At 42.2% G+C, this 23,874-nt stretch overlaps 2 protein-coding genes across 3 annotated transcripts in view; one reads left to right on the top strand and one right to left on the bottom strand.

Annotated features, from left to right (window-relative positions):
* Window positions 1-2,802: 2,802 nt before the first annotated feature.
* The window catches only part of SYCP2L (synaptonemal complex protein 2 like), a 166,364-nt gene continuing 145,292 nt past the window's right edge, over window positions 2,803-23,874 (top strand). The window contains exons 1-6 of one of the 2 annotated variants that reach the window (XM_027128358.1): window positions 2,803-2,914; window positions 3,975-4,044; window positions 4,382-4,458; window positions 5,284-5,385; window positions 8,133-8,220; window positions 9,131-9,657. In XM_027128358.1, the coding sequence (XP_026984159.1) occupies window positions 4,022-4,044; window positions 4,382-4,458; window positions 5,284-5,385; window positions 8,133-8,220; window positions 9,131-9,185 (345 nt within the window). In that variant the 5' untranslated portion in view covers window positions 2,803-2,914; window positions 3,975-4,021 and the 3' untranslated portion in view covers window positions 9,186-9,657. Of the gene's footprint in view, window positions 2,915-3,974; window positions 4,045-4,381; window positions 4,459-5,283; window positions 5,386-8,132; window positions 8,221-9,130; window positions 9,658-23,874 lie in introns of those variants that run through there. The other variant, XM_027128359.1, reaches the window with a different exon arrangement.
* MAK (male germ cell associated kinase) overlaps window positions 20,416-23,874 on the bottom strand; it is a 43,389-nt gene continuing 39,930 nt past the window's right edge. The window contains exon 14 of the mRNA XM_027128360.1: window positions 20,416-22,317. Within this exon, the coding sequence (XP_026984161.1) occupies window positions 22,163-22,317 (155 nt within the window). The 3' untranslated portion in view covers window positions 20,416-22,162. The remainder of the gene's footprint in view (window positions 22,318-23,874) is intronic.

Genomic DNA, 23,874 nt, shown 5'->3' on the forward strand with positions numbered 1-23,874 from the left:
GGATACTCAGTAGATGTTGACTTGCAACACTGCAACTGGCATTTGATTTTGACCATTTTTGCTTGAGCTCTGTTTCAGTGTAAATTCAACACATACAAAGCTCCAAAAATGATAAAATAATGCTCAGAGTGAAGCGCTATTCCTTCCTCGTAAGCTCCTCTGTTGCGGCAGATGGTCTTTATTGCTCTGGTTATGGGTGGGTGTACATGTGTGTCTAGCAGACAATCCTGACTTGAGGCCTCTGTGAAAAAAAGCAAAAACAAAACAGAAAACTAACAGAAAAACATCCCATTGATAGGCCCCAGTGGCCAGAGACTAAAAACTTAGTCCCTCACACAATCTTCGTCACACCCCATGACACACTTGTGGTTCAGTGTTCCAGTACTATTCAGTGGGCTCCTAGTTAAGAGCTGAGCTATCTCCTAAAATATGCTAATGTCAACTAGAAACATTACTAAACACAAATCCTTGTGTGGAACCAACTGAAACAGAGCAGAAACCGGTTCCTTTCATTTCTTTTATATTTTATGATGGACTGCACATGAAACTATGCATTATAGTAGAGTTAAGGGTGTAGGACAACTTATTTCAAATAACAGCTCAACCAAGGGCTAGGACTATAGGTAACTAATTCTCTGTGGTTCAATTTAAGTCTAGAAGGCAGGGGGAGGATCATGGTGGGCTTAACTAAGGTTTGAAGCTTGCATCTGCATAGGGAGAAATGAATCCCTAAATCATCCCAGCTGGTTAAGGCAAGTCCTGTCATTTTTTTAAAAAAATTAATTTTATTTATTTATTTTGGCCGCGTTGGGTCTTCGTTGCTGCACACAGGGTCCCTCTAGTTGCGGCGAGTGGGGGCTACTCTTTGTTGCGGTGCACGGGCCTTTCACTGCGGTGGCCTCCCTTGTTGCTGAGCACGGGCTGTAGGCGCACGGGCTTCAATAGTTGTGCCACGCAGGCTCAGCAGTTGTGGCTGTGGGCTCTAGAGCACAGGCTTAGTAGTTGTGGCGCACAGCCCCGTTGGTCCGCGGCATGTGGGATCCTCCCGGACCAGGACTCGAACCTGTGTCCCCTGCACTAGCAGGCGGATTCCCAACCACTGTGCCACCAGGGAAGCCCCTGTCCTTGTTTTTTCAGGAGAGTCTTCCATTAAGTTGTTGAGGGTCTGGCCTAAGTGGAATTGCTCAGAGTTCTTAGTCACTGTCAGCTTCGGTTGGTTAGAATCAGCTGTGGTAAACACAGACTTCACTTTTGATATCTGAAAAGTAGGAGTTGCTGCAAGTGGAAGGTCTTCTTTCAGAGTATGTATGCTGCCAACAAAAAATTGTCACTCGCCATCTGCCTCTACAAGGATTAGTTCCCTAGCCACTGCACTCACTGACCTTCCACACACCATGAAAGGAGTTCTGGCTGGAGATCAGGAATGAGGCATCCCGTGCTCCGGGAAAAACTGGCAGAACAGGCCTTCAGAGAGTTAGATATTTTCAGGGGAAGGTTTTATGAGCCCAATTTCTTGCATCTTCTCACATCTAGAAAAGCACTAAAATCATTAACAGAGACACCTGCTCCTCGTGACTAGAACCAACCTTCTGTCAAAATGTGTGCTCGAGGGCACCCAACTCCCTTTACCAAAAGCACATATACTGACTCACCCCCCAGCCACCACCTCTTCGGAGCAATTCCTCAGAGCTACCTGAGAGGCTGTCTCCGGGGCTATAGTCCCCATTTTGCCCCCAATAAAACTTAGCTCACAACTGTCTCCTTGTGCATTTTTTTTCAGTTGCCAATGCACTGCAATTTGTTTTTTCACTCAAGATTGTATATATAAGATCTATTCTTGTTGATACTTGTAGGGGATGAAAGAGAGAGATGCCAAACGTGACACCCACCCACATTTTGGTGTTACAGCAACTGAGTGAATGGTGGTGCAGGAAACGCAGGGAAGAGAAGCAGATATGCAGTGGGAGTGGGGATAACGTGTGGCTACGGGGGCATCACAGAGGTACTTGCAAACGTAACTCACCCACTGTCCCCTTTTTTTTTTTTTTTTTTTTTATGCGGTACGCGGGCCTCTCACTGTTGTGGCCTCTCCCGTTGCGGGGCACAGGCTCCGGACGCGCAGGCTCAGCGGCCATGGCTCACGGGCCCAGCCGCTCCGCGGCATGTGGGATCTTCCCAGACCGGGGCACGAACCCGTGTCCGCTGCATCGGCAGGCGGACTCTCAACCACTAGCGCCACCAGGGAAGTCCCCCACTGTTCCCTTTTAAGATGCTTTTCGAGTAGCCTCACCCTTTGAAACAAACAGGGAAGTGAGCCACACTGTCTAGCCTGTCTAGTGGCCACCCTATCTTCTGCAGATAGAAAGTAGTCCCTTCCCATGGTAGCAAATAACGTGATCGGGCTAGAGTGACAGTCCTCCCCGATGGCCTGCATCTGGTTGACACCTGGTAATAGGGCCCTCTGTTGATGCAGTCCTTCAAAATCCAGCCTCGGATGCCCTTCACCCCCATCGGTGGCAGCCCCCCCCCCTCACCGCAGACCTGGCCCAGCTCGCAAAGGCCTCTTGCAAAACTAGACTCCAAGCCTGGGCTTCCGGATTTAGGCCAGGCTGGCTTGGATCTGGGACGAGTGCTGGACGGCCGGCACCACGCCCAGCTCCCCGGATACAAGGAGCGCTCGGCGACTCCCTGACCCGGGGACAAAGAGCACGCGCCGGCCTATCCGGCGCAAGCCCCGCCCCATGCCCTGCCCCCGGGACGCCCGGAGCGCCGCGACCTCTACCTCTAGCCCCGCCCCGTGCCAAGCCCCGCCCTCGGACTCAGAGAAAGCGCTGCGACATTTCCGGCAGGAGAGCGACTCCTGGCTCGTAGGCGTGTGCACCCTCGTTGGCGAGTGCAGACCTTTGGGAAGGAGGTTCGTGTACTTTGGAATTATTATTACTATTATTTTACACCTGTTTTGACTTTTAGAAATGAGTTGAGAGGCTTTGCTGCCGCCTGCTCTTCGTCCTCCGGATCCAGGCGGCGGCTTTAGGCTGCGTGGTAGGTGCTTGTGTAGTCCCTCGTTTCCTGCTTTCCTTAAAGTGGGTTGTGAATCCTGCGGAGACCCTGAGTTCCTGAGGCAGATGCTTACCGAGGTAGCGTCGAGGTCATTAGTTTCCTGGAAGTTTTATTGGGCCATCTCCTTAAAAATCTCGGTGGCTCAGTGTTACGTCGAATTAATGACGGTGGTACAATTCCAAGCCCCCCCCCCTTATAGACAATAATTTAAACAGAAGAGGTTATGTATTTTCAAGCTTAGTCTCGTTGGATACCAGATGCATTTCTTTAAGAAATTAGGAGTTACACCCTGATTTGCCAAGGGTGTAGGGTTCTACGTAATTATGACTTGGGCTTTGTATATTTCATCCTCCCTCCTCGCGCCCCATCTAACGATAACTATGAGTGATGCAAAGTTAAATAACCATCTGAAAACTTTACAGATGTTGAGCATTGAAATCAATTCTTCGGGCAGGGGTGAAAAGCAGCACCCTTTCCCCCCAGAAAGGGCGACTGAAATACTTGAATTAAGGGCACAGGAGGTGTGTTTACTTTCCAGTTTAGTTATAATTTGGTTAGGTGTTGAGGAGATTAGCTCATTAACTGTACGGAGCTGGTCAGTGAAGTGTCCTGTGGGCCTATGTTATATTAGAATTTAGGTTATTACTAGAACGGCTGGTATCTGTTCAGCAGTTACTTTGTGCAAAGCCCCTTTACATATTATCCCATTTAATGCCCATAGTAGCCCTAGGAAATTTGTACCATTGCTATCCTCAGCGTAGGTACGGTGAAGGAAACTGAGGCTTAGAGACGTTGGGTGGCTTGCCCATTCTTCTTAGCTCCCAAGGGGCTGGAGCTGGAACTTGGACGCACTGCTTCCTGGCTGCTAGCGAGCTGTGCTGTTAACTGCCTCTGATCCAGCCCCTCCTCCGCAGGTGCAGGCCTGGTGTGATCTTCCATTTGGACAGAGTGAAAGAGAACAATGGAGAAGGACTCTGGCCCACTGTAAGTGCCCAGTGAAATGGGGGTGGAATAGTCAGGAGCTTTTCAAAACCAGAGTTTCTTTCATCATCTGAAAAGGGCGCTGAGCCAAGACTGCTGGACAGCTTGGGCTGTGGGAGGATACGGACGTGTAGGCCAGGGACTTGTGTTTGAGTCCCAGCTCTGCCACTGACTCTAGGCAAGCCATCTAACCTCTCTGGGATTTATTTGCGTTTATACAGTGATAGGATGGTTCTGGAATGGTGACCTTTTTGATCCCATTCTATGGTCCCATGCTGTTTCGTTTGTTTTTTGTGTTTTTAACACGGTTAGCACCGATTTCTCACTGCTCCGTTTTCAGAGTGCCTATACATTGGATCGGCTTTGGCTACGCAGCACTGGTTGCTTCCGGCGGGATCATTGGCTATGCAAGAGCAGGTACGGTTTGTAGTTATTTAACCGCTTAAAATCTTATTCCCGGTGAAGAGTGAGTCCCCAGGGTCCTCAGACTGCAGTCTTACTGGAGTCAGGTTTGCTTTAGGCCCTCTCGCTGGAGTGCAGGCGAATTATCAGCCCTGCAGCTGCACTTGCCTTTGCGGTTATCCGGCCGAGCGACACCAGGCTTCTTGTCCAGTCACTTGGTTTTTGACTCTTTAGATAAAGATACCGGTTAGGGATGGTAGTAGATTGTTATTATCATCACCTGCCATACATCAGCCTTGACCCCAGAGGGCCATCTCTGCTCTTCAAGTAGAAGGAAACCTCTAGTCTTCGCAGAAGCAGTTTTGAGGTCTCCGCATTAAATCAGGCACAGGTGTGTCAGCGAACACGCTTGTTTCCACCCCACTCCTTGCCTGCATCCCCCCTGCCATCACACACACCAGAATTCTTGCTCTCCAGGTCATTTTTTAACTCACTGACCCTCTTTCCCTTTCCTTTGGGGATGAGCCCAAGGTCCTGCCCATGGAGAGTTCCAGTCCTTGCAGGGTTAAAAAGGCCTGGCTCGGAGCCCTCCCTTTCTCCCTGGGAGGAAGTGTCCTGCCTGTTAGAGGAGAGAGGACCCGTGTGGTACGACCCTGACCTCTCTGGTAAAATGGCAAACTCCCCCACACATTTTCCTCGTTGAGAATGCCTTGGTCCTGGACCGCGTTGAGAAACGTTCTCTTTGCTGTTTTCCTCTGTAGGGGAGGGCGGTCTGGTGGATTCTGTCAGTGAGATGAGTGTCTGCCATTGCAGTGCAGCTGTGTGTTTGCTTCCCTGCAGGCAGTGTCCCGTCCCTGGCTGCCGGGCTCCTCTTCGGTGGATTAGCGGGCCTCGGGGCCTATCAGCTGTCTCAGGATCCAAGGAACATTTGGCTTTTCTTAGGTATGTCGGTTTCAGCGTCTCCCTGACGCATCCCTGGGTTGGTGGGATGTGACAGGTTCTTCACATTGCGACGGTTTTACTGCTTCTGCCAAGTCCTAGGCAAGTTTTGAAATGAGGGCAGCCGGGGGGGGTGCGTCTTGTGCTGGTTTCTACTTATCTTTTATGGACAGAATATGGAAAGGTTTTCATACCTCATGAATGTAGATTTACCCAGTGAAATAAGTGTTAAACTTGCGTAAGGCAGGCATGTGTCTCTTAACCATTGTGATTCCCCGCTGAAGACCATCTGCTTGAGCGTCACTGAAGGACCACGTGTCTGGGTTAGCTTTGCATCAGTATTGCATTTTTCCCATTTGAAAATCATTTGTTCGCCTTTTAGATGTAAACTAAGTGTGTAAGATGTAGGCCCTGCCTTCAGGGAGGCTTTACCTTCGCCGGGGACATAAAACGTGACTGGGGCTGCTGCCGTGTCCTATGCGCAGCACAGACGGTGAGGGGCGCGGGGAGGGGAAGATTACTTATCAGGGTGGCTTTGGTGCATTTTTCCTGAGCCCCACCCTGTGTCAGACACCCTGCTGGGTGTGTGGGCCCCTCGCTGTCCCCACAAACCCACAGGATGAGAAAACACGCAGTTCTGGCCCTCACGGGGAGCGGGCGTCTCACAGCGGTTTGTCCAAGTCGGCCTGGGCTGGGAAGGAGGAAGCGCCCAGCTCTCAGCTCTGCTCGGCGGCTCTCTTGCAGCCCCGGAGTTACTCTCAGGCCCCTCTGTCCCCTTTCTGACACCCCAGCGAACAACCTCACCATCTACTTGAAGACAAAACAGCAGCCGTCACGTGGAGACTCCCTCATGCCGTCGCCTCTAAGCCTTCCCCTGTCCTGGTTCTTGTCTCCAAGGCTGGTCCCTCCACCAGGCTTTGGGTCTCTACTGCTTCGCCTTCGCCGGAGCTTTACACCGTCACTGATGCCAGCCCTTCCTCGTATCCTGCCTCTCAGGTGGATCCCACCCATTGATGCTCCGATGTGCTCATCTCTCACCCATTTAAAAAAAAAAAAAAAAGGACCTCTCGTGACCCCACTGCTTTCTTCAGTTGCTGCCCTTCTGCTTCCTCTTCAGGAACTTCTCTTAAAAAACATCCATTACACTCCCATCTTCACTTCCTCGCCTCACATTCTCAACCCACCTCGGCCTCCACTTCTGGCCCCTTAGTCCACGGGAATAGCTCTCCCTGAGGCTGCCAGGAACCTGTGTGTTTCAAAATTCAGCGTACACTTCGTAGTCCTCATTTTATTTGGCCTTTTAGCTGTTCTCAGCACAGTACACCAATCCATTTTCCATTCTCTTGTTTTTCCTTTTTATTTTCTGATTCCCTTTTGTCTGTTTTGTCGAGCTGTCTTCCATTTCAACCATTAGATATCAAGGTTCTTAAAACCTGGCACTTTTAATGTTCTTTATACTCTCTCACTTGGCAATATGGTTGAAGCCCAGGTCTTAAATTACCACCAATACGCAAATGACTCACAAATTTCTCTCTCCTCCGAGCTTTACTCTCGTGTGTCCAGTTGCCTGCTTGAAAGCGTTCAGCTGTGTCATGGCATCTGCCCACACCTGGCTTCCTATCCTCACACACGCTTGGTCTCCTGGTGTCCTCCCTCCATTTGGGTCTCCATTGCTCTCCTCCCCTCCATCTCTGTCTGATTCATCAGCAAGTCCTGTCAACACTACCTGCAACTCGTATCCCAGGCTGTCCCCTTCCCTACCTCCACGGCCACCGTCCACGCCCCAGTTAGCCCCCCTCTTGCCTGCATTCCCGAGGAAGTTTCTCAGTTGGTTTCTCTGTTTTCCCTGAAAACAGTTTCTCTGTTTTCCCTGAAGTTTGCTCCCTATGGTACAGCCACAATTATATTTTCAGAATGCAGCTCTTTGTATGTATTCCTCTGCGTAATATCTTTTAATGGCTTTCCATTGCTCTTCGGAAGAAGACCACAGTCCGTCCCGTGGCCCTCGAGGCTCTGTAGGCCGTGGCCCTCTTCCTCCCTCAGTCTCGGTTTCTGTGCCACACCACGTCTAGCAGCCCCCTCTCACCGCAGGGCCCTGTGTATATTACGCCCTCTGCCTGGAATGTGCTTTCCTCCCCTTGAGCTCGTTAATCGCGACTCTTCACATCGCGGCTCAGTCTTCACTTTCTCAGCAAGTCCTTCTCCCTCAATGGGCTGGATCCCCTGTTCATCACGTTATTTGTATTGCATCAATTGGCGCCTGTAGCACAGATTATACTTCTGAGTTTTTATTTGTGTGATTCTTTCAAGTTAGTCCTATCAAACTCCAAACGCCGTTAGGGCAGAGATCTTTTTGATGACAGTTGTGTTCCCAGCACCTGGTGCAGTGCATGGCAGGTGGTAGGTATTTGAATAGATGTCAAGTGGGAAGAGCCTAAGAGCACACAGGGTAAATAGCATCGGCATAGGAAAAATGTAGTTTTCTCTTACAGCAATTTAGGAGAAATTTATGGCTGAAGAGTGGTAGGAGGTGAGGCTGGAAAGGCAGGCTGGGCTCAGACACTGAGAGCCTTTGACTCCAGTATTTGTACTTGGTCCCATTGACTGTGGTTGGCTGTGGAGCTCCCCGACTCGGGGAAGGAGGAGGTATGAGGTCTGGGCCCTTGAAAGATGGGTGGGAGTTTGGCCGTATTTTCATCCTCCAACATACAAGATGTAGTGATCTTTGACTCTTTTTATCTTTTCATCAGTTACATCTGGAACCTTGGCTGGCATTATGGGAATGAGATTCTACCACTCTGGAAAATTTATGCCTGCAGGCTTAATTGCAGGTGCCAGGTACCCTCTGCTCTATTGCTAGTTCTAGTTTAATGCCCCAAACACTTTAGACGTTCAAATTTTTACTTGTTTCAGTATATCTGATGCTGAGCATCGACTGAAATGATTTCAATTCATATACAAATAGGAAAGGCTGCAAAAACAGCAGATTTAATGTCAAAATGAAATAAGTATATTCGTTCACTTTGGAAATGGATTTTGTTTTCACATTTGCTCTCTGGTCCATCCTGGCCCCTTTCTGCAGTGGAGGAAGCTCCACGACTGCAGCCGTTCGTGTGACTTTCAGCGTGGGGTCCATGTTTCTTAGTTGTAAGGTGTCCTTTATTATTGAAAATTTTGCTGAAAGGGAATTCTGATTGAATGCTATTTAACGTCAATCGTGATTAACTTTAATTATAAAATCCAAACCAGATTGTTCTTAAAAATGTAGTCTTTAAGTATAATAAAGATACCCCCAAAATAGAATTTTAAAAAATCTGCTTTGGAAAAAGATTACTTACCCAACTTTGATCATAGTTATGATGCTGTCAAGAATCATGTTTTATAATCAGCATAGACCAAGGTCAAGAGCTATAAACTGGGAGGCTGGAGACCTACCACTGATGACCTGCCTGACTGGGGAGGTCTTGGTCTCTCCAGCCTTGTTTTCTCATCTTTGAATTATTGGCTGTTAGATTAGGAACTTCAGCTCACGTGTATGATTTCAAAGCCCCAGTGCAGGACTGCCTTTCACGAGTTCTTCCTTTGGCACCTCCAGGGGTGGGAGTTCATCCCTGCTTGCTCTGCCTTGGCCCCTCCTCGCCATGTAGTTGTGAGGGACCTGCTGAGTCCCAGTCCCTTAAAAATAGTCAAGTGCCTGTGCTGTTCTTTATCTGATTTTTTGTTTTTTTTATGTGTTTCCTTTGAACAGTTTGCTGATGGTCGCCAAACTTGGAATTAGTGCGTTGGGTCAATCCCATCCGTAGTAGTCATGGCCCAGCTTGGACTCATGAAGAATTTTAAAATTTTCACTATTTTTAGCATATTAAGATAAATAAGTACAGCATTTTCACATATTCTGACATTTTACTTAAAACAAAAACAAACCAAAAAAACCCAACTTTGCAGAGAAGAAAGTCAGTTATTATCATTACAACCCTAAAGAGGTGGGTAGAGTGTAACACAAGAGCTTTTTCCTATAGTAGAAGCATACAGGTTGATTCTTGTATGTTGGTGGTATCTGTTCTTTCTGAATCTATAGGTAAAATCTCCAGGGATAAAATGTAGGGTGTCGCCATTGGGGCCCCTGAAACCCTGTACCCTACTCAGAGGAACAGTGTGAAAAAGATCTGTTAATGAGATTTAGGATATCTGTTGTTCTGCTTATCTTAGAGCACAGACCTACTTTGAAATTATGTTAAGTGAAATCAATGAAAATAAAGTTTACTGTAAATAATATTTTCTTCGGTGTCTTTGTTGCCAGAGCTGTCTAGAACATAGAATGAGATGTGAATAGCAAGAAGATAAAAGAGCATGAAGGTGTTTCTGTTAACATTTTATTTAGGAATTACCCATCCTGAATAATTTAAAGACCAAAGAAGGAAAGTTAGTTATTATTTGATTAGGCATTGCATTGAGCCTTGGATTTCTAAGATTAGTAGGACTGTGTAACCAAAAAAAGAGAAAAAAAAAAGAAAAAAATGAAATTGTTGTTAACCAGCACTGAGCTAACTCATTCTGGTACCCCTTACCTTAGTTTCCCCCTCTTTAAAGAAAAGGGATATTTGCTACTTAGCTCAATCCGAACTGGTATTGATTGGATTTAGAATATGTAATTCAGGCATATACAATTTTGTGGATTGGCTTAAGCTCCTTGAAAGGAGTCCTAGTTTTCTCATCTTTGTTGTGTATGCCATGGTTTGACGTGTCTGCCAGGGCCCTCTTTTTTTTTTGAAATTTATTTTATTGAAGTATAGTTGATTTACAGTGTGTTAATTTCTACTGTACAGCAAAGTGATTCAGTTATACATACGTGTATACATTCTTTTTTATTTTCTTTTCCATTATGGTTTACACAGAATGTTGAACATAGTTCCCTGTGCTCTACAGTAGGACCTTGTTGTTTATCCATTCTATATATAATAGTTTGCATCTGCTCATTCCAAACTCCCAATCCATCCGTCTCCCACCTGCCCTCCCACTTGGCAACCACAAGTCTGTTATCTGTGTCTGTGAGTCTGTTTCATAGATAAGTTCATTTGTGTCATATTTTAGATTCCACATAGAAGTGATATCATATTTGTCTTTCTCTTTTTGACTTCATTTCGTATGACAATCTCTAGGTCCATCCATGTTGCTGCAAATGGCCTTCTTTCATTCCTTTTTATGGCTGAGTAGTATTCCATTGTAAATATGTACCACATGTTCTTTATCCATTTATCTGTTGATGGACATTTAGATTGTTTCTATGTCTTGGCTGTTGTAAATAGTGCTGCAGTGAACACTGGGGTGCATGTATCTTTTTGAATTGCAGTTTTCTCCAATATATGCCCAGGAGTGGGATTGTAGGATCCTATGGCAACTCTGCTTTTAGTTTTTTGAGGAACCTCCATACTGTTCTCCACAGTGACTGCACCAAGTTACATTCCCACAACAGTGTAGCAGAGTTCCCTTTTCTCCACACCCTCTCCAGCATGTGTTGTTTGTAGACTTTTTAATGATGGCCATTCTGAGTAGTGTGAGGTGATACCTCATTATAGTTTCGACTTGTAGTTCTGTAATAATTAGCAATGTTGAGCATCCTTTTCATGTGCCTATTGGCCATCTGTATGTCTTTTTTGGAGAAATGTCTATTTAGGTCTTCTGCACATTTTTCGATTGGGTTTGTTTTTTTATTATTGAGTTGTATGAGCTGTTTGTATATTTTGGAAATGAACAGGGCCCCTTCTTAAAGCATAATGCCCATAGCTCTACACAGATGGGGTGTGACCAGGATACTGGATTCTAGACCACACATTTCTGTTAGTACAACCAGAATCAAAATAAGATTTTTGGACAGCCCCATCACAGCAGTGACTCATTAAGCTTTTGGTCCACTGACACCCCAGTTCTTTTTCTCACATGCTGCTGTTAATAATAACTACTCATAGATAAGAAAGGGTTGATGCTTGATGTCACATACTTGCAGGTATTTTTTTTTTTGCGGTACGCGGGCCTCTCACTGTTGTGGCCTCTCCCGTTGCGGAGCAACGGACGCTCCGGACGCTCAGGCTCTGGACGCTCCGGACGCTCAGGCTCCGGACGCTCAGGCTCAGCGACCATGGCTCACGGACCCAGCCGCTCCGCAGCACATGGGATCTTCCCGGACCGGGGCACGAACCCGTGTCCCCTGCATCGGCAAGCAGACTCTTAACCACTGTGCCACCAGGGAAGCCCGAGGCCCTGGATTTTCTTCTGTCATGAAGTGTTTCCTAAGGACACCAGTTTTGGCCACCTTCAGTTCTAGGGTTGGGGTGCTAGCCTTGACTCTGAATGACAACGATTCCCTGGAGGTGGGAATCAGTTCAGGTCCTAGGTAGACCCGTGTGTGACTGCTCCTGTGGTTACCTCTGAGACTTCTAAGGCTGCCTGCAGTTCCAAGGGGCGGGGGTGGGATGGGGAGTCTTCATTGGCCAGCAGCCTTGACGGTGTCCTTGCTAAGAACCCCTTCGTCTCCCTGGCCAAGTTTCCCAAGTACTTACTGTCCTAAGATTGTGCTGGGTCCCAGAAGGAAAAGAAAAACAAACCATGGCTTGCCATCGTGGAGTCTAGTGGAGAACACTGACATCTAGACAAACAAAGGCAACATAGAAATACATAGCTAATAGAGGTAGGTAGACATTACCCCAGGGGCACAAAAAAGTGGTCAGTTCTCTTCAGGGAGTCTAGGAGGGCTTCACAGAGGAGATGGTGGTTGAGCTGAGCCTTGAGGGATGAGGAATTCATAAACAAGGACAGACAAATGTTGCAGGTAGAGGGAAGGTATGTGCAGTGCCTCTGAGGCATGATACTGCCTGGCACAGTTGAGTACCTACAAGTTGGTGTGAATAGCATAGAGCGGGTGAGGTTGGCAACAGCAGGAGATGAGACTGAAAGGCAAGGTCGAATCTAGATGACCTTGACATCCCCAGCTAAAGGTTTGAATGTAATCCATTTCCCCCCTCATTTTTGTTGGTTTTTGTTTCATAAAGATTTGTGGAAGTTCTCTGTATATAATGGGCACAGGTCCTTTATTACATATTACATTTTCTCCCAACCTATTGTGTCTTTTAACTTTGTTTATAGTTTCTGTACGTCTTTACATAGTCAGATCTATTACTTCATTGCTTTACAAAGTTCTTTCTTATTCCAAATTATAAAAATACTCACCTTGGGCTTCCCTGGTGGCGCAGTGGTTGAGAGTCTGCCTGCCGATGCGGGGGACACAGGTTTGTGCCCTGGTCCGGGAAGATCCCACATGCCGCAGAGCGGCTGGGCCCGTGAGCCATGGCCGCTGAGCCTGTGCGTCTGGAGCTTGTGCTCTGCAGCGGGGGAGGCCGTAGCAGTGAGAAGCCCACGTACCGCAAAACAAAACAAAACAAGACAAAACAAAAACAAAAAAATACCTAGTTCACAAGGTCGTTTAAAATTGAGATAAAATATGCTTATGATAAAGAATGCATGTAAGACAGAAGGGTATACAGCAAAATTGTTTCCTTCTGATCCCAGACCCTTAGTCTCTCAACTTAAGAGGTAGCCATTATTTATTTATTGTCCCAGAAGCTTCTGTGAGTATAAAACATAGAAATGTATCCTTTTTTGGTTACTGTTAAGACAAGTGAGGGCACAGAATTAACACTGAGTTACGCTTTGCTACACTGTATCACACTTAACACCTTTTCTTTATCTGGACATGGAGACTACCTCATTCTTTTTAGTGGCTTTTTAATTATATGATGTGGCCGTCTAGTTTACCATTCCCCTACTGACAGAAAGGTACCTTGTTTCAAGCTTTTCGCTATTAAAAAAATGCTGTACCAAGGAACGTCACTAAGTCCCGGTGCACATGTGCAAATGAATCTTCAGGTTACATCCATAAAAGCTGACTCAGAGCAGATGAGCGTTTAAAATTTTAATTGTCCGCAAAAAGCGTTGTACGGATTTACGCTCCCACCGATAGCGGTTGAGAGATTTTGTTTCCTCGTCTTTGCTTAACATTGCGTATTATCAGACTTTTTATCTTTGACACATTAAGCTAGGGGTCTGCAAACTTTTTCTGTAAATGGCCAGATAGTAAACATTTTAGGCTTTGTGGGCCATACCGTCTCTCTCCAGCTCTTCAGTTTTGCCTCGGAATGCAGAAGCCACCATAAACAGTACATAAGCAGGTGAGCATGGCTACCTTCCAACAAAGCTGTATTTATGGACCCTGAAACTTGAATTTCATATCGTTTTCACATAGTACAAAATAATCTTATTTTGATGTTCTTTCGACCATGTTTATTTTGATTTTTTTTTTTTATAAAAAACATTCTTAGCTTGCCAGCTGCACAGAAACAGACAGTGAACTGAATTTGGTTCACTGACCATGGTTCCAACCCCTGATCGAAGCCATTGTTTTATATCTTTAGTATGACTTATTAAGCATCTTTTCATGTATTTATTGACCAGTGATGTATATTTTTTCTGTAAACTGCCCTTTTTTGTTTTTCTAATTGGTCTGTGACTCTATAATCAGTGTAGATTGTACTATGTTTTGATATTTGGTAAGGCAAGTCTGTCATTGTTACTTTTCTGATTCTTCTTTGCATACTTTTCCAGATAAATCTAGACTTAGCCTTTCAGTTTTAAATTTTACTAGGGGTTTTGATTATGATTGCAGTGAATTATAGGTAAATTTAGGAAGATTTGGGAGCTTTAAAACATTTACTCTTCAAAAAGTTTTTTTGAAATGTTGATTTACAATGTTGTATTAGTTTCAGGTGTACAACAGAGTGATTCAGTTATACGTGTATATATATATATATATATATATATATTCTCTTTTAGATTTTTACAGGTTATTACAAGATATTGAGTATATAGTTCCCTGTGCTATACAGTAGGTCCTTGTTGGTTATCTGTTTTATATATAATAGTGTTTATATTTTAATCCCAAACTCCAGATTTATCCCTCCACCCCCCTTTCCCCTTTGGTAACCGTAAGTTTGTTTTCTGTGTCTGTGGCTCTGTTTCTATTTTCTAAATAAGTTCATCTGTATAATTTTTTTTAGATTCCACATATAAGCAATATTGTATGATATTTGTCTTTTACTCACTTCACTTGGTATAATCTCTAGGTCCATTCCTGTTGCTGCAAATGGTATTATTTCATTCTTTTTTATGGCTGAGTAGTATTCCATTGTGTATATATACCATATCTTTATCCATTGATCTGTCAATGGACACTTAGGTTGCTTCCATGTCTTGACTATTATAAATAGTGCTGCTGTGAACATTGGGATGCATGTATCTTTTCGAAATACAGTTTTCTCCAGATATATGTCCGAGAGTGGGAGCATTGGATGATATGGTAGTTCTATTTTTAGTTTTTTAAGGAAACTCCATACTGTTCTCCATAGTGGCTGCACCAATGTATATTCCCACCAACAGTGTAGGAGAGTTCCCTTTTCTCCACACCCTCTCCAGCATTTATTATTTGTAGACTTTTAGATGATGGCCATTCTGAGTGGTGTGTGGTGATACCTCATTGTAGTTTTGATTTGCATTTCTGTAATAATTAACGATGATGAGCATCTTTTCATGTACCTGTTGGCCATCTGCATGTCTGTGGAGAAATGTATATTTAGATCTCGTGCCCAGTTTTTGCTTGGGTTGTTTGTTTTTTTTTATTTTGAGCTATATGAGCCGTTTGTATGTAAAATATTTACTCTTCAATCCAGGACATTGTATGTCCCTTCATTTAATTCAGTTTTCCTTTTTTTAATGTCTTAAAACATTTTAGAGTTTTATTCACTTAGTTCTTTGCATTTCTATTAAGATTATTGCATGATATTTTATAGTTTTGTTATTATTATGCATGGAACTTCTTCATATATATTTTCTAATTAGGTATTAATCTGAGCAATGAATTTCTGATATTAATGTATATGCTTCAGTCGACTCAAGCACATTGCTTGCCTTAGATTTTTGTCAACTACCCTTTATCTAGTGCTATGGCTTTATGTTGAAGTTAGAAACAATAGAATATTTGCTATCACTGATGATTCCTAGAGACACTAGACAAAGTAATAAAATAAGAGAAATAAATGATGTATAAAGTAATAGTGGAAAAGAAAGAAATCAAAGATTTTAAGTAGCTAATATAATTGTCTATCTAGAAAATCCAAGACAAGCAACTAAAATCCTATTATAACTAATGAGGAAGTTCTATAAAGCTGCAAGAAACAAGATCAGCACCAAAACCCAGTAGCTTTCTATCAGCAGCCATCTCAGTTCTCTTCCATACTATTGCTAATACCCAAGTCCAAGCCTCACTGTCTTTTAATCTTCTAACAGGACTCCCTGTTTTCATGCTTTGGCCCAACAATTCATTCTTTACCCAGCAGGCAGAGGCATGTATCAAGTATAATTAGACTCCTAGTCTTAAAATTAAGTCATCTCTCACTACATTTATATCCCTTCTTTAGTCTCTATAACATCCTGGGTTATTTTTCTTTTTTCTTAATAGCACTTATAATAATTTGCAAATATACAGGGTTTTTTGTGTGAGTGTTTATTTAATGTCTGCGGAATGTATGTTCTATGAGATTGGAGGAAATGACCTTTTCTTTTCTACCATATGTACCATATATATACTACACTTAGTACATAGTGGTTACTTAGTAAATATTTTCTGAATGGATAGATTGATCAAATTTATTTCTTAAAAATAGACTTTATTTTGTGGAACAGTTTTAAGAGACAGTACAGAGAGTTCCCACACACCTTACACCCAGTTTCCCCTATTAGTAACATCTTACATTAACATGATACATTTGTTACAACTAATGAATCAATACTGATACATTATCACTAACTAAAGTCCATACTTCGTACAGTTTTTCTTATTTTTTAACTAATATCCTTTTTCTATTTTGGGATTTTATCCAGGATACCATATTACATTCAGTTGTCATGTCTTCTTAGGCTCCTCTTGGCTGTGACTCTTTCTTAGACTTTTCTTGTCTTTGGTGACTGAGTTTTGAGGAGTACTGATCAGGTATTTTGTAGAATGCACTTCCATTGGAACTTGTCTAGTGTTTTCCTCATGGTTAGACTGGGATTATCGGTTTTTAGGAGGAAGACCACAGGGGTGAAGTGTCATTTTCATCACATCATATTAAAGTTACATATACGAACATGATATTACTGTTGATGTTGACCTTGATCATCTGACTGAGGTAGTGTTCCTCAGGCTTCTCCATTGTGAAGCTATTCCTTTTTTCCCCCTTTCCCATACTGTACTCTTTAAAAGAAAGTCACTATGCATATCCCACACTTAAAAAATGGGGAGTTGTGCTCTGCCTCCTTGAGGGCAGAGTATCTACATAAATTATTTGGAATTCTGCTGCATGGAAGATGCCTCTTCTTCCCTGTCTATCCATCCAACCATCCACTCCTTCACTATGGAATCATGTATATATATTTCCTGGTTTGGGTTATAATCCAATACTTCTCCATTAATTTTCTTGCTCAAATTGTTGCAGTTTTGACCATTGGGAGCTCTTTCAGTTGGTCCATGGGTCCTTTGACATAGCCAATCAGTGTAGGCTTTTTTTTTTCCCTTGTTTTTTGTTTTTATAGAACTTCCCTATTTTCTGGCACTGTAAGAGGCTCCAGGCTCATCTTGTATATTTCATGCTCCGATACTAGAATCAGCCATTTCTCCAAGTAGCCCTGGTTTCTTTTATTGGACAGTGATATTAGAAACCGAGACCTGGTGCCGGATAATGTTCGTTACTACTAGGACGTTATTTTATATTTTTCATTCCTTTTCACTTTTTAAAGTTGTTATTCCTTTTTCTAGTTTCTTAAGCTAAATGCTCAAATTCACCATGTCTTCAGTGTTTTTGTTTTTCTCATAAATGGAACAAGTGTATAATTTTTTTTCTTTGAGATCTGTTTTGGCTGAGTTTTATAGGTTTTAATACAGAGGTCCGTCACTGTCCATTTCTAAAGGATGTTTATTTCATTTTTGATTTTCCCTTTTGACTTTGTAGTGGTTAGAACAATGTTATTGATTTTTTTTTTTTTTTTTTTTTTTTTTTTTTGTTGTACGCGGACCTCTCACTGTTGTGGCCTCTCCTGTTGAGGAGCACAGGCTCCGGACACGCAGGCTCAGTGGCCATGGCCCACGGGCCCAGCCGCTCCACAGCATGTGGGATCTTCCCAGACTGGGGCACGAACCTGTGTCCCCTGCGTCAGCAGGCGGACTCTCAACCACTGCGCCACCAGGGAAGCCCTGTTTTTGAATTTTTTAGTGGATGATTTTGGAGGCATACTTTTTTATTCTACTTTTATTAAACTGTGGAAAAAAGTTGTAGCTTACATATTTCAACATTTGAGAATTTGAGATTTTCTTTTTGGCCTAACATAAGGTCAATTTTTTGTGCATGTTACATGTATAGTATTTTGCCTTATTGGTCAAAGTTCTATATAGTATGTATGGTGGGTACATTTTGTTTACTGTGTTACTCATGTACTTATTTTAAGGCCTCTAGATCTGTTTTCTAAGAAAAACCTCCCACTCTGTGGTTATGTCAATTTCTTCTTGTATTTGTGGTTAATCTTTGCTTCACATATTTATGTTGTTTTAACATTTGATTTTGAAAATTTTCAAATTTAGAGAAAAGTTTGTCTTTCTCTTTCCCTCTCTCTCTCTCTCTCTCTGTGTGTGTGTGTGTGTATATATATATATATATATATATATATATATATATATAAAAACATATAAACACAGATGCAGAAATTCTCAACAAGATATTAGCAAATCCAATCCAACAATGTATACAGAGAATTACATAATATGATCAAGTGGGATTTATTCTAGGTATACAAAGCTGGTTCAGCATTTGAAAATCAATTAATATAGTCTATCACATCAACAGCTAAAGAAAAAAAAATTGTATGATCAGTGATTATCAGTAGATACACAAAAAGTATTTGACAGAATCTAACACCATTCATAATAAAAACTCTCAGCAAAATAGGGAGGAATGTCTTCAACTTGATAAAGAAAATCTATTAAAAAAACCCAAAACCCTACAGCTAACATCTTTCTTAATGGGGAGAAACTAGATGTTTTCCTGCTAAAATCAGGAACAAGGCAAGGATGTTCACTCCCACCACTTCTGTTCAGGATTGTACTGGAAGTCCTGGCTAGTTCAATAAGAAAGAAAAGGAAATAAAAAGTACGCTGATTGGGAACGAAGAATAAAACTGGTTTTGTTTGCAGATGACATGATTGTCTATGTAGAAAATTTCAAAGAATCAACAAAGAAACTCCTGGATTTAATAAGTGATTATAACAGGAATTAGGATACAACTTTAATATAGAAAAGTCATTTGCTTTCTTATTTACAAGCAATGAACAATTCAAATTTGAAATTAAAAATTGCATTAGCACTAAAATAAACAGGTATAAATCCAACAAATCTGTGTAAGATCTATATGGGGAAAATGACAAGACACTGATGAAAGAAGTCCAAGAAGATGTAAAAAAATAGAGCGATAGTCCTTGTACATGGGTGGGAAGACCCAGGAGTGTCAAGATGTCAGTTCTTCCCAACTTGATCTGTATTTTTGCTTGTTCACTGCAATCCGAGTCAGAAATCCCAGTTATTTTGTGGATATTGACACTGATTCTAGAGTTTATATGGAGCAGTAAAAGACCCAAAGTAGCCAACACAATATTGAAGGAGAAGAAACAAAGTTGAGGAACTGACTTAGGTGACTTCTGTAAAGCTACAGTAATCAAGACAGTGTGGTATTGGTGAGAGAATAGACACATAGATCAGTGGAACAGAATAGGGAGCCCAGAAATAGATGCACACAAATACAGTCAACTGATCTTTGACAAATTAGCAAAGGCAGTTCAGTGGAGAAAAGTCCTTTCAACAAACGACGCTGGACTATAGACATCAACATGAAGAAGAATCTGCAACAGATGATACACCTTTCAGAGAAATTGACTCAAAATGGATCATAGATCTAAATGTAAAATGCAGAACTGTAATACTCCTAGAATGTAGGAGAAAATCATAGGTGACCTTGGGTTTGGTGATGGCTTTTTAGATACAACCCCAGAAGCATGATCCACGAAATAAAAAATTGGTAAGCTGGACCTCATTTAAATTAAAAACTTCTCCTCTGCAGAAAACCAAGAGAATGAAAAGACAAGTCACGGACTGGAGGTAAGATTTGCAAAAGACAGCCTGATAAAGGTCTGTTATTCAAAATATACAAGGAACTGTTTAAATTCAACAATAAGAAAACAAACTAATTTAAAATTGGGCAAAAGATCTGAATAGACAGCAAGGAGATATACAGATGGCAGATAAGCATGTGAATAGATGCTTCACATCCTATGTCATTAGGGAATTGCAAATTAAAATAACAAGATACTACTACACACTAGAACAGCCAAAATCCAAAACACTGACAACACCAAATGCTGGTGAGAATGTGGAGCAACAGGGACTCTCATCAGTGCTGGTGGGAATGAGAAATGGCGCAGGCACTTTGGAAGGCAGTGTGGTGCTTTCTTACAAAACATACTCCTACCATACGGTCCAGCAATTAATCAAGTGAAGTGAAAACCGGTGTCCACACAAAAACATGTACATGAATGTTTATAGCAGCTTTATTCATAATTGCCCATACTTGGAAACAACCAAAACGTCCTTCAGTTGGTGAATGGATAAATAAACTAGGATACATATAGGCAATGGAATACTCTTCAGTGATAAACAGAAATGAGCTACCAAGCCAAGAAAAGACAGGGAGGAATTTTAAATGCACATTACTAAGTGAAAGAACCCAAACTGAAAAGGCTGTATACTTCGTAATTCCAACTATATGACATTGTGGAAAAGGAAAAACTATGGAGATAATAAAAAGAAAAGATCAGTGGTTGCCAGAGGTTTGCAGGGAGGGAGGGAGGGATGAATGGGTAGAGCACAGAGGATCTTTAGGGCAGTGAAACTATTTTGTATGATACTGTATTGGTGGATACATGTCTTTATACATGTTGTCAAAACCCACAGAATGTACAACACAGAGCGTGAACCCTAATGTAATCTATGGCCTTTAATTAATAACGATGAATCAATACTGGTTCATCAGTTGTGACCAATGTACCACACTAATGCAAGATATTTATAATAGGGAAAATTGAGGAGCGGGGAGATTAGGGAGTATGTGGAAACTCTGTACTTTCCAATCAGATTTTCCGTAAACTTAAAACTGCTAAGAAAAAAAAACAGTTGACTAATTAACAACAAAAAAAGGCCTCAGAGTATAAGTATAAAGTTTAACAATGTAAGGAAAACACACTAGTTAACCATATTAATTTTAATATCTATTTGGAGTTTAAAAGTTTCCCAGCAACACAAAAGAATATTTTTGCTTTGAGACATTAATTAAAACTGTACAAATATATATATAACCATTACCACTAACATAAATTACTCTTTAGATTTTAACATTTTTCAAGAAGGTGAGCTGAATCTTCTGTACAAAAATACCATGTTCTTACTATGCCTTTGTATAATGTCCACAAGATGATACCAATTACATTAGCATTTGTTACAAAGTCATAAAATACATAAAAAGTGAGCAGTTTGATAACATTATTCTTTAAAAAGAATATCGAGTTCGTAAAATGACAGGCTCGAATAGAGTAGTCCTAAGTTCAAAATGTCTATTTTAACTACCAATTTAGAAATAAAACTAAGAAAACATGTAGTAAGTGAAATCACTGCGATAGCAACTGAATGCATTTGCTCTTCAGAGCAGGTGTGAAGGTCAGAGCTGAGTCTGATCTGTCTGCAGCAGCAGCAAGAGTTTGCTTTGCGGAACGAGCTGGTATACTTCATCTTTGTGCCTCGTGGGAATATGGAAACAAATGTATTTTGAAAGTCTGATGAACACACTTGATGTGAAGATGACAGAACCTTGACTTGGTTAATTTGGAAGTCATCAAGCCATTGGGTTTGGTAGTCACCACGAATTCATAGCAGTTGTATTGATCAAAATCGAACAATCGACTCTTTCTTCACTAAAATCAGGTGATGTGATTTTGACATCTCTATGTTAAAGAAATACTTATTTCTAAGAAAGATGTCCTGCTTCAGATTAGAATTATCATTGCTTCCATAATTCCAAAGTAGAAAAATGATAAATTACCATCTTTCTGCCATTGCCAAAATGGTAGAGTAGAACCTTGGCCAAATAAGAACCGTAACTGACAGTCCACAGACATCTATGTAATTGCTATAAAAGCCCAAAACAAAACAAACCTCTGAGGCTAAACAATGAAATATTAAATAGTTTGGGCAAATATAAAACACTCTGAACACTTATTTCTGGAGGCATTTTTTTAAAAAAAGCTTCTTATTGTACTTAGTATCTATTTGTATATCAAATACTTGACACTTTGGCAAATAGTTTATTCAATACTTAGTAAAGTCCTACCCATATATCAGCGCTGTGGGCAATGACGCTCAGAAAATGCATTTCATTTCTAGGAAAGGAAGAAAATAGGAGATGAGTTTTGCTCTTCAGAGTACCCACTATTACATATTTCTTCCAGAACTCAGTAGAAGTAGACATCTGTAGACATTTCCCGGGGTCAGGGGACTTGCGCAGACTCTGGAGCGATGCTGTGGGACTTCACACCAGACTCCTATCGGTGGCCTCCGTATTTGGCCACCCAGTCTGTCCTCCCGTGCACGGAGGAGACTGGCTGTGCGCGGTTCACAATATTTAGATTCTTGGCTGTAGGATTATAAGTAGGTCCTGAAAACTGCCCCTGACCCGTTTTTGTGTTCCAGGGATATTCTGAAAGAAAGCAGAATCAGAAATTAGAATTTTATTCAGATGATTATTAAATTCAAAATAAAGCAGTTCATTTTATGGAGGAAAATCTGAATTTATCTTTTTAAAAAAAATTATTTTTGGCTGTGTTGGGTCTTCATTGCTGCGTGCGGGCTTTCTCTCTAGTTGCGGCGAGCAGGGGCTGCTCTTCGTTGCAGTGCCCGGGCTTCTCACTGCGGTGGCTTCTCTTGTGCGGAGCATGGGCTCTAGGCGTGCAGGCTTCAGTAGTGGCGGCGCATGGGCTCAGTAGCTGTGGCTCGTGGGCTCTAGAGCACAGGCTCAGTAATTGTGGCTCACGGGCTCTAGAGCACAGGCTCGGTAGTTGTGGCTCACAGGCTCTAGAGCGCAGGCTCAGTAGTTGTGATGCACGGGCTTAGTTGCTCCACGGCATGTGGGATCTTCCCAGACCAGGGCTCGAACCCGTGTCCCCTGCGTTGGTAGGCGGATTCTTAACCACTGCGCCACCAGGGAAGTCCGAAAATCTGAATTTGTCTTTAAAAGATTAATTCAGTGGTCTCTAAGTTTTTTTTTTTAATTATATATATAAGCCAAAAATTCTATTGTAGTATTATGCTGACACCAGTTAGCGTTTTCAGCAGCTTAAGCGCCATAATTTCTGGTTTATAGTTCTGACACTGCTACGGTTTCTTATTTGGGCTCACTGAAGTGCCCATCATGTTTTGGTAGGCAATGCCAACTTGGATGACCAAGAACAACTCCTTGGTTTAAGTTCAATGGGCAGTACCCACAGTGTCAGTGACTGTTTAAAATCACACTGTGGTTACATCTAAATAATGTCTGAACACAGTATCACTACAGAAAGTGTATTCAGAATTGTGAATCCTGTAAAGCTCTGGCTTCGTGGAGTCCCACAGATGGGGTCACACAGCAGGTTTCTCTTTAAACATGAAAATGTGGGTTTTGGAGTCAAGAAACTTCATGTTTTATTGGGAAATCGATGGATGATAACAGAATCCCTTTGAAAAGTGAGCCATTCTTAGGATCCCAAACCTTTCATCACAAGGTTTGTTTTATTCATACATGTATTGGCTGATGAAAATTTTGTGAAAATTTTAATGTGTTAGACATTTGTTACCTGAACAATTTATAAGCTCAGATTGCTTGAACGTGTCAGATGACAAAGCAGTAAATCATTTCAGAGAAAACTTTAATATCCTCAGTCCCTCCTTCACCCCTTCCTCACTTCAGGCTGGGAGCTAGGTATCAGAGCTGTTCTCTCTGATGTTCCGTCTTTCTGTTTGGGATTTAAATATCTTTTCACACTATGTGGCAGCTGCCATTCTTGGATTATACTCTGTAGGCGTCAACTTTGAAATGACCCTCTAACCATTCTGTACACCTAACACTAGCTGTACTATATTTATTGGCATGTGTTTCCCAGTTTTTTCGTCTATTTTTACTGTAGAATTGGAAGTATAGGAGGAACTTACGGGAACACGTGGGTCCTGATGTGTTGCTAACCTCAGCTTAAAGGGGACAAATCCTTACGTGAGGAGCTGC

This window comes from Aethalodelphis obliquidens, unplaced genomic scaffold (genome assembly GCF_003676395.1).
Source record: "Aethalodelphis obliquidens isolate GAN/ISIS:26980383/991018 unplaced genomic scaffold, ASM367639v1 scaffold34, whole genome shotgun sequence".
Classification (NCBI taxonomy): Eukaryota; Metazoa; Chordata; class Mammalia; order Artiodactyla; family Delphinidae; genus Aethalodelphis; species Aethalodelphis obliquidens.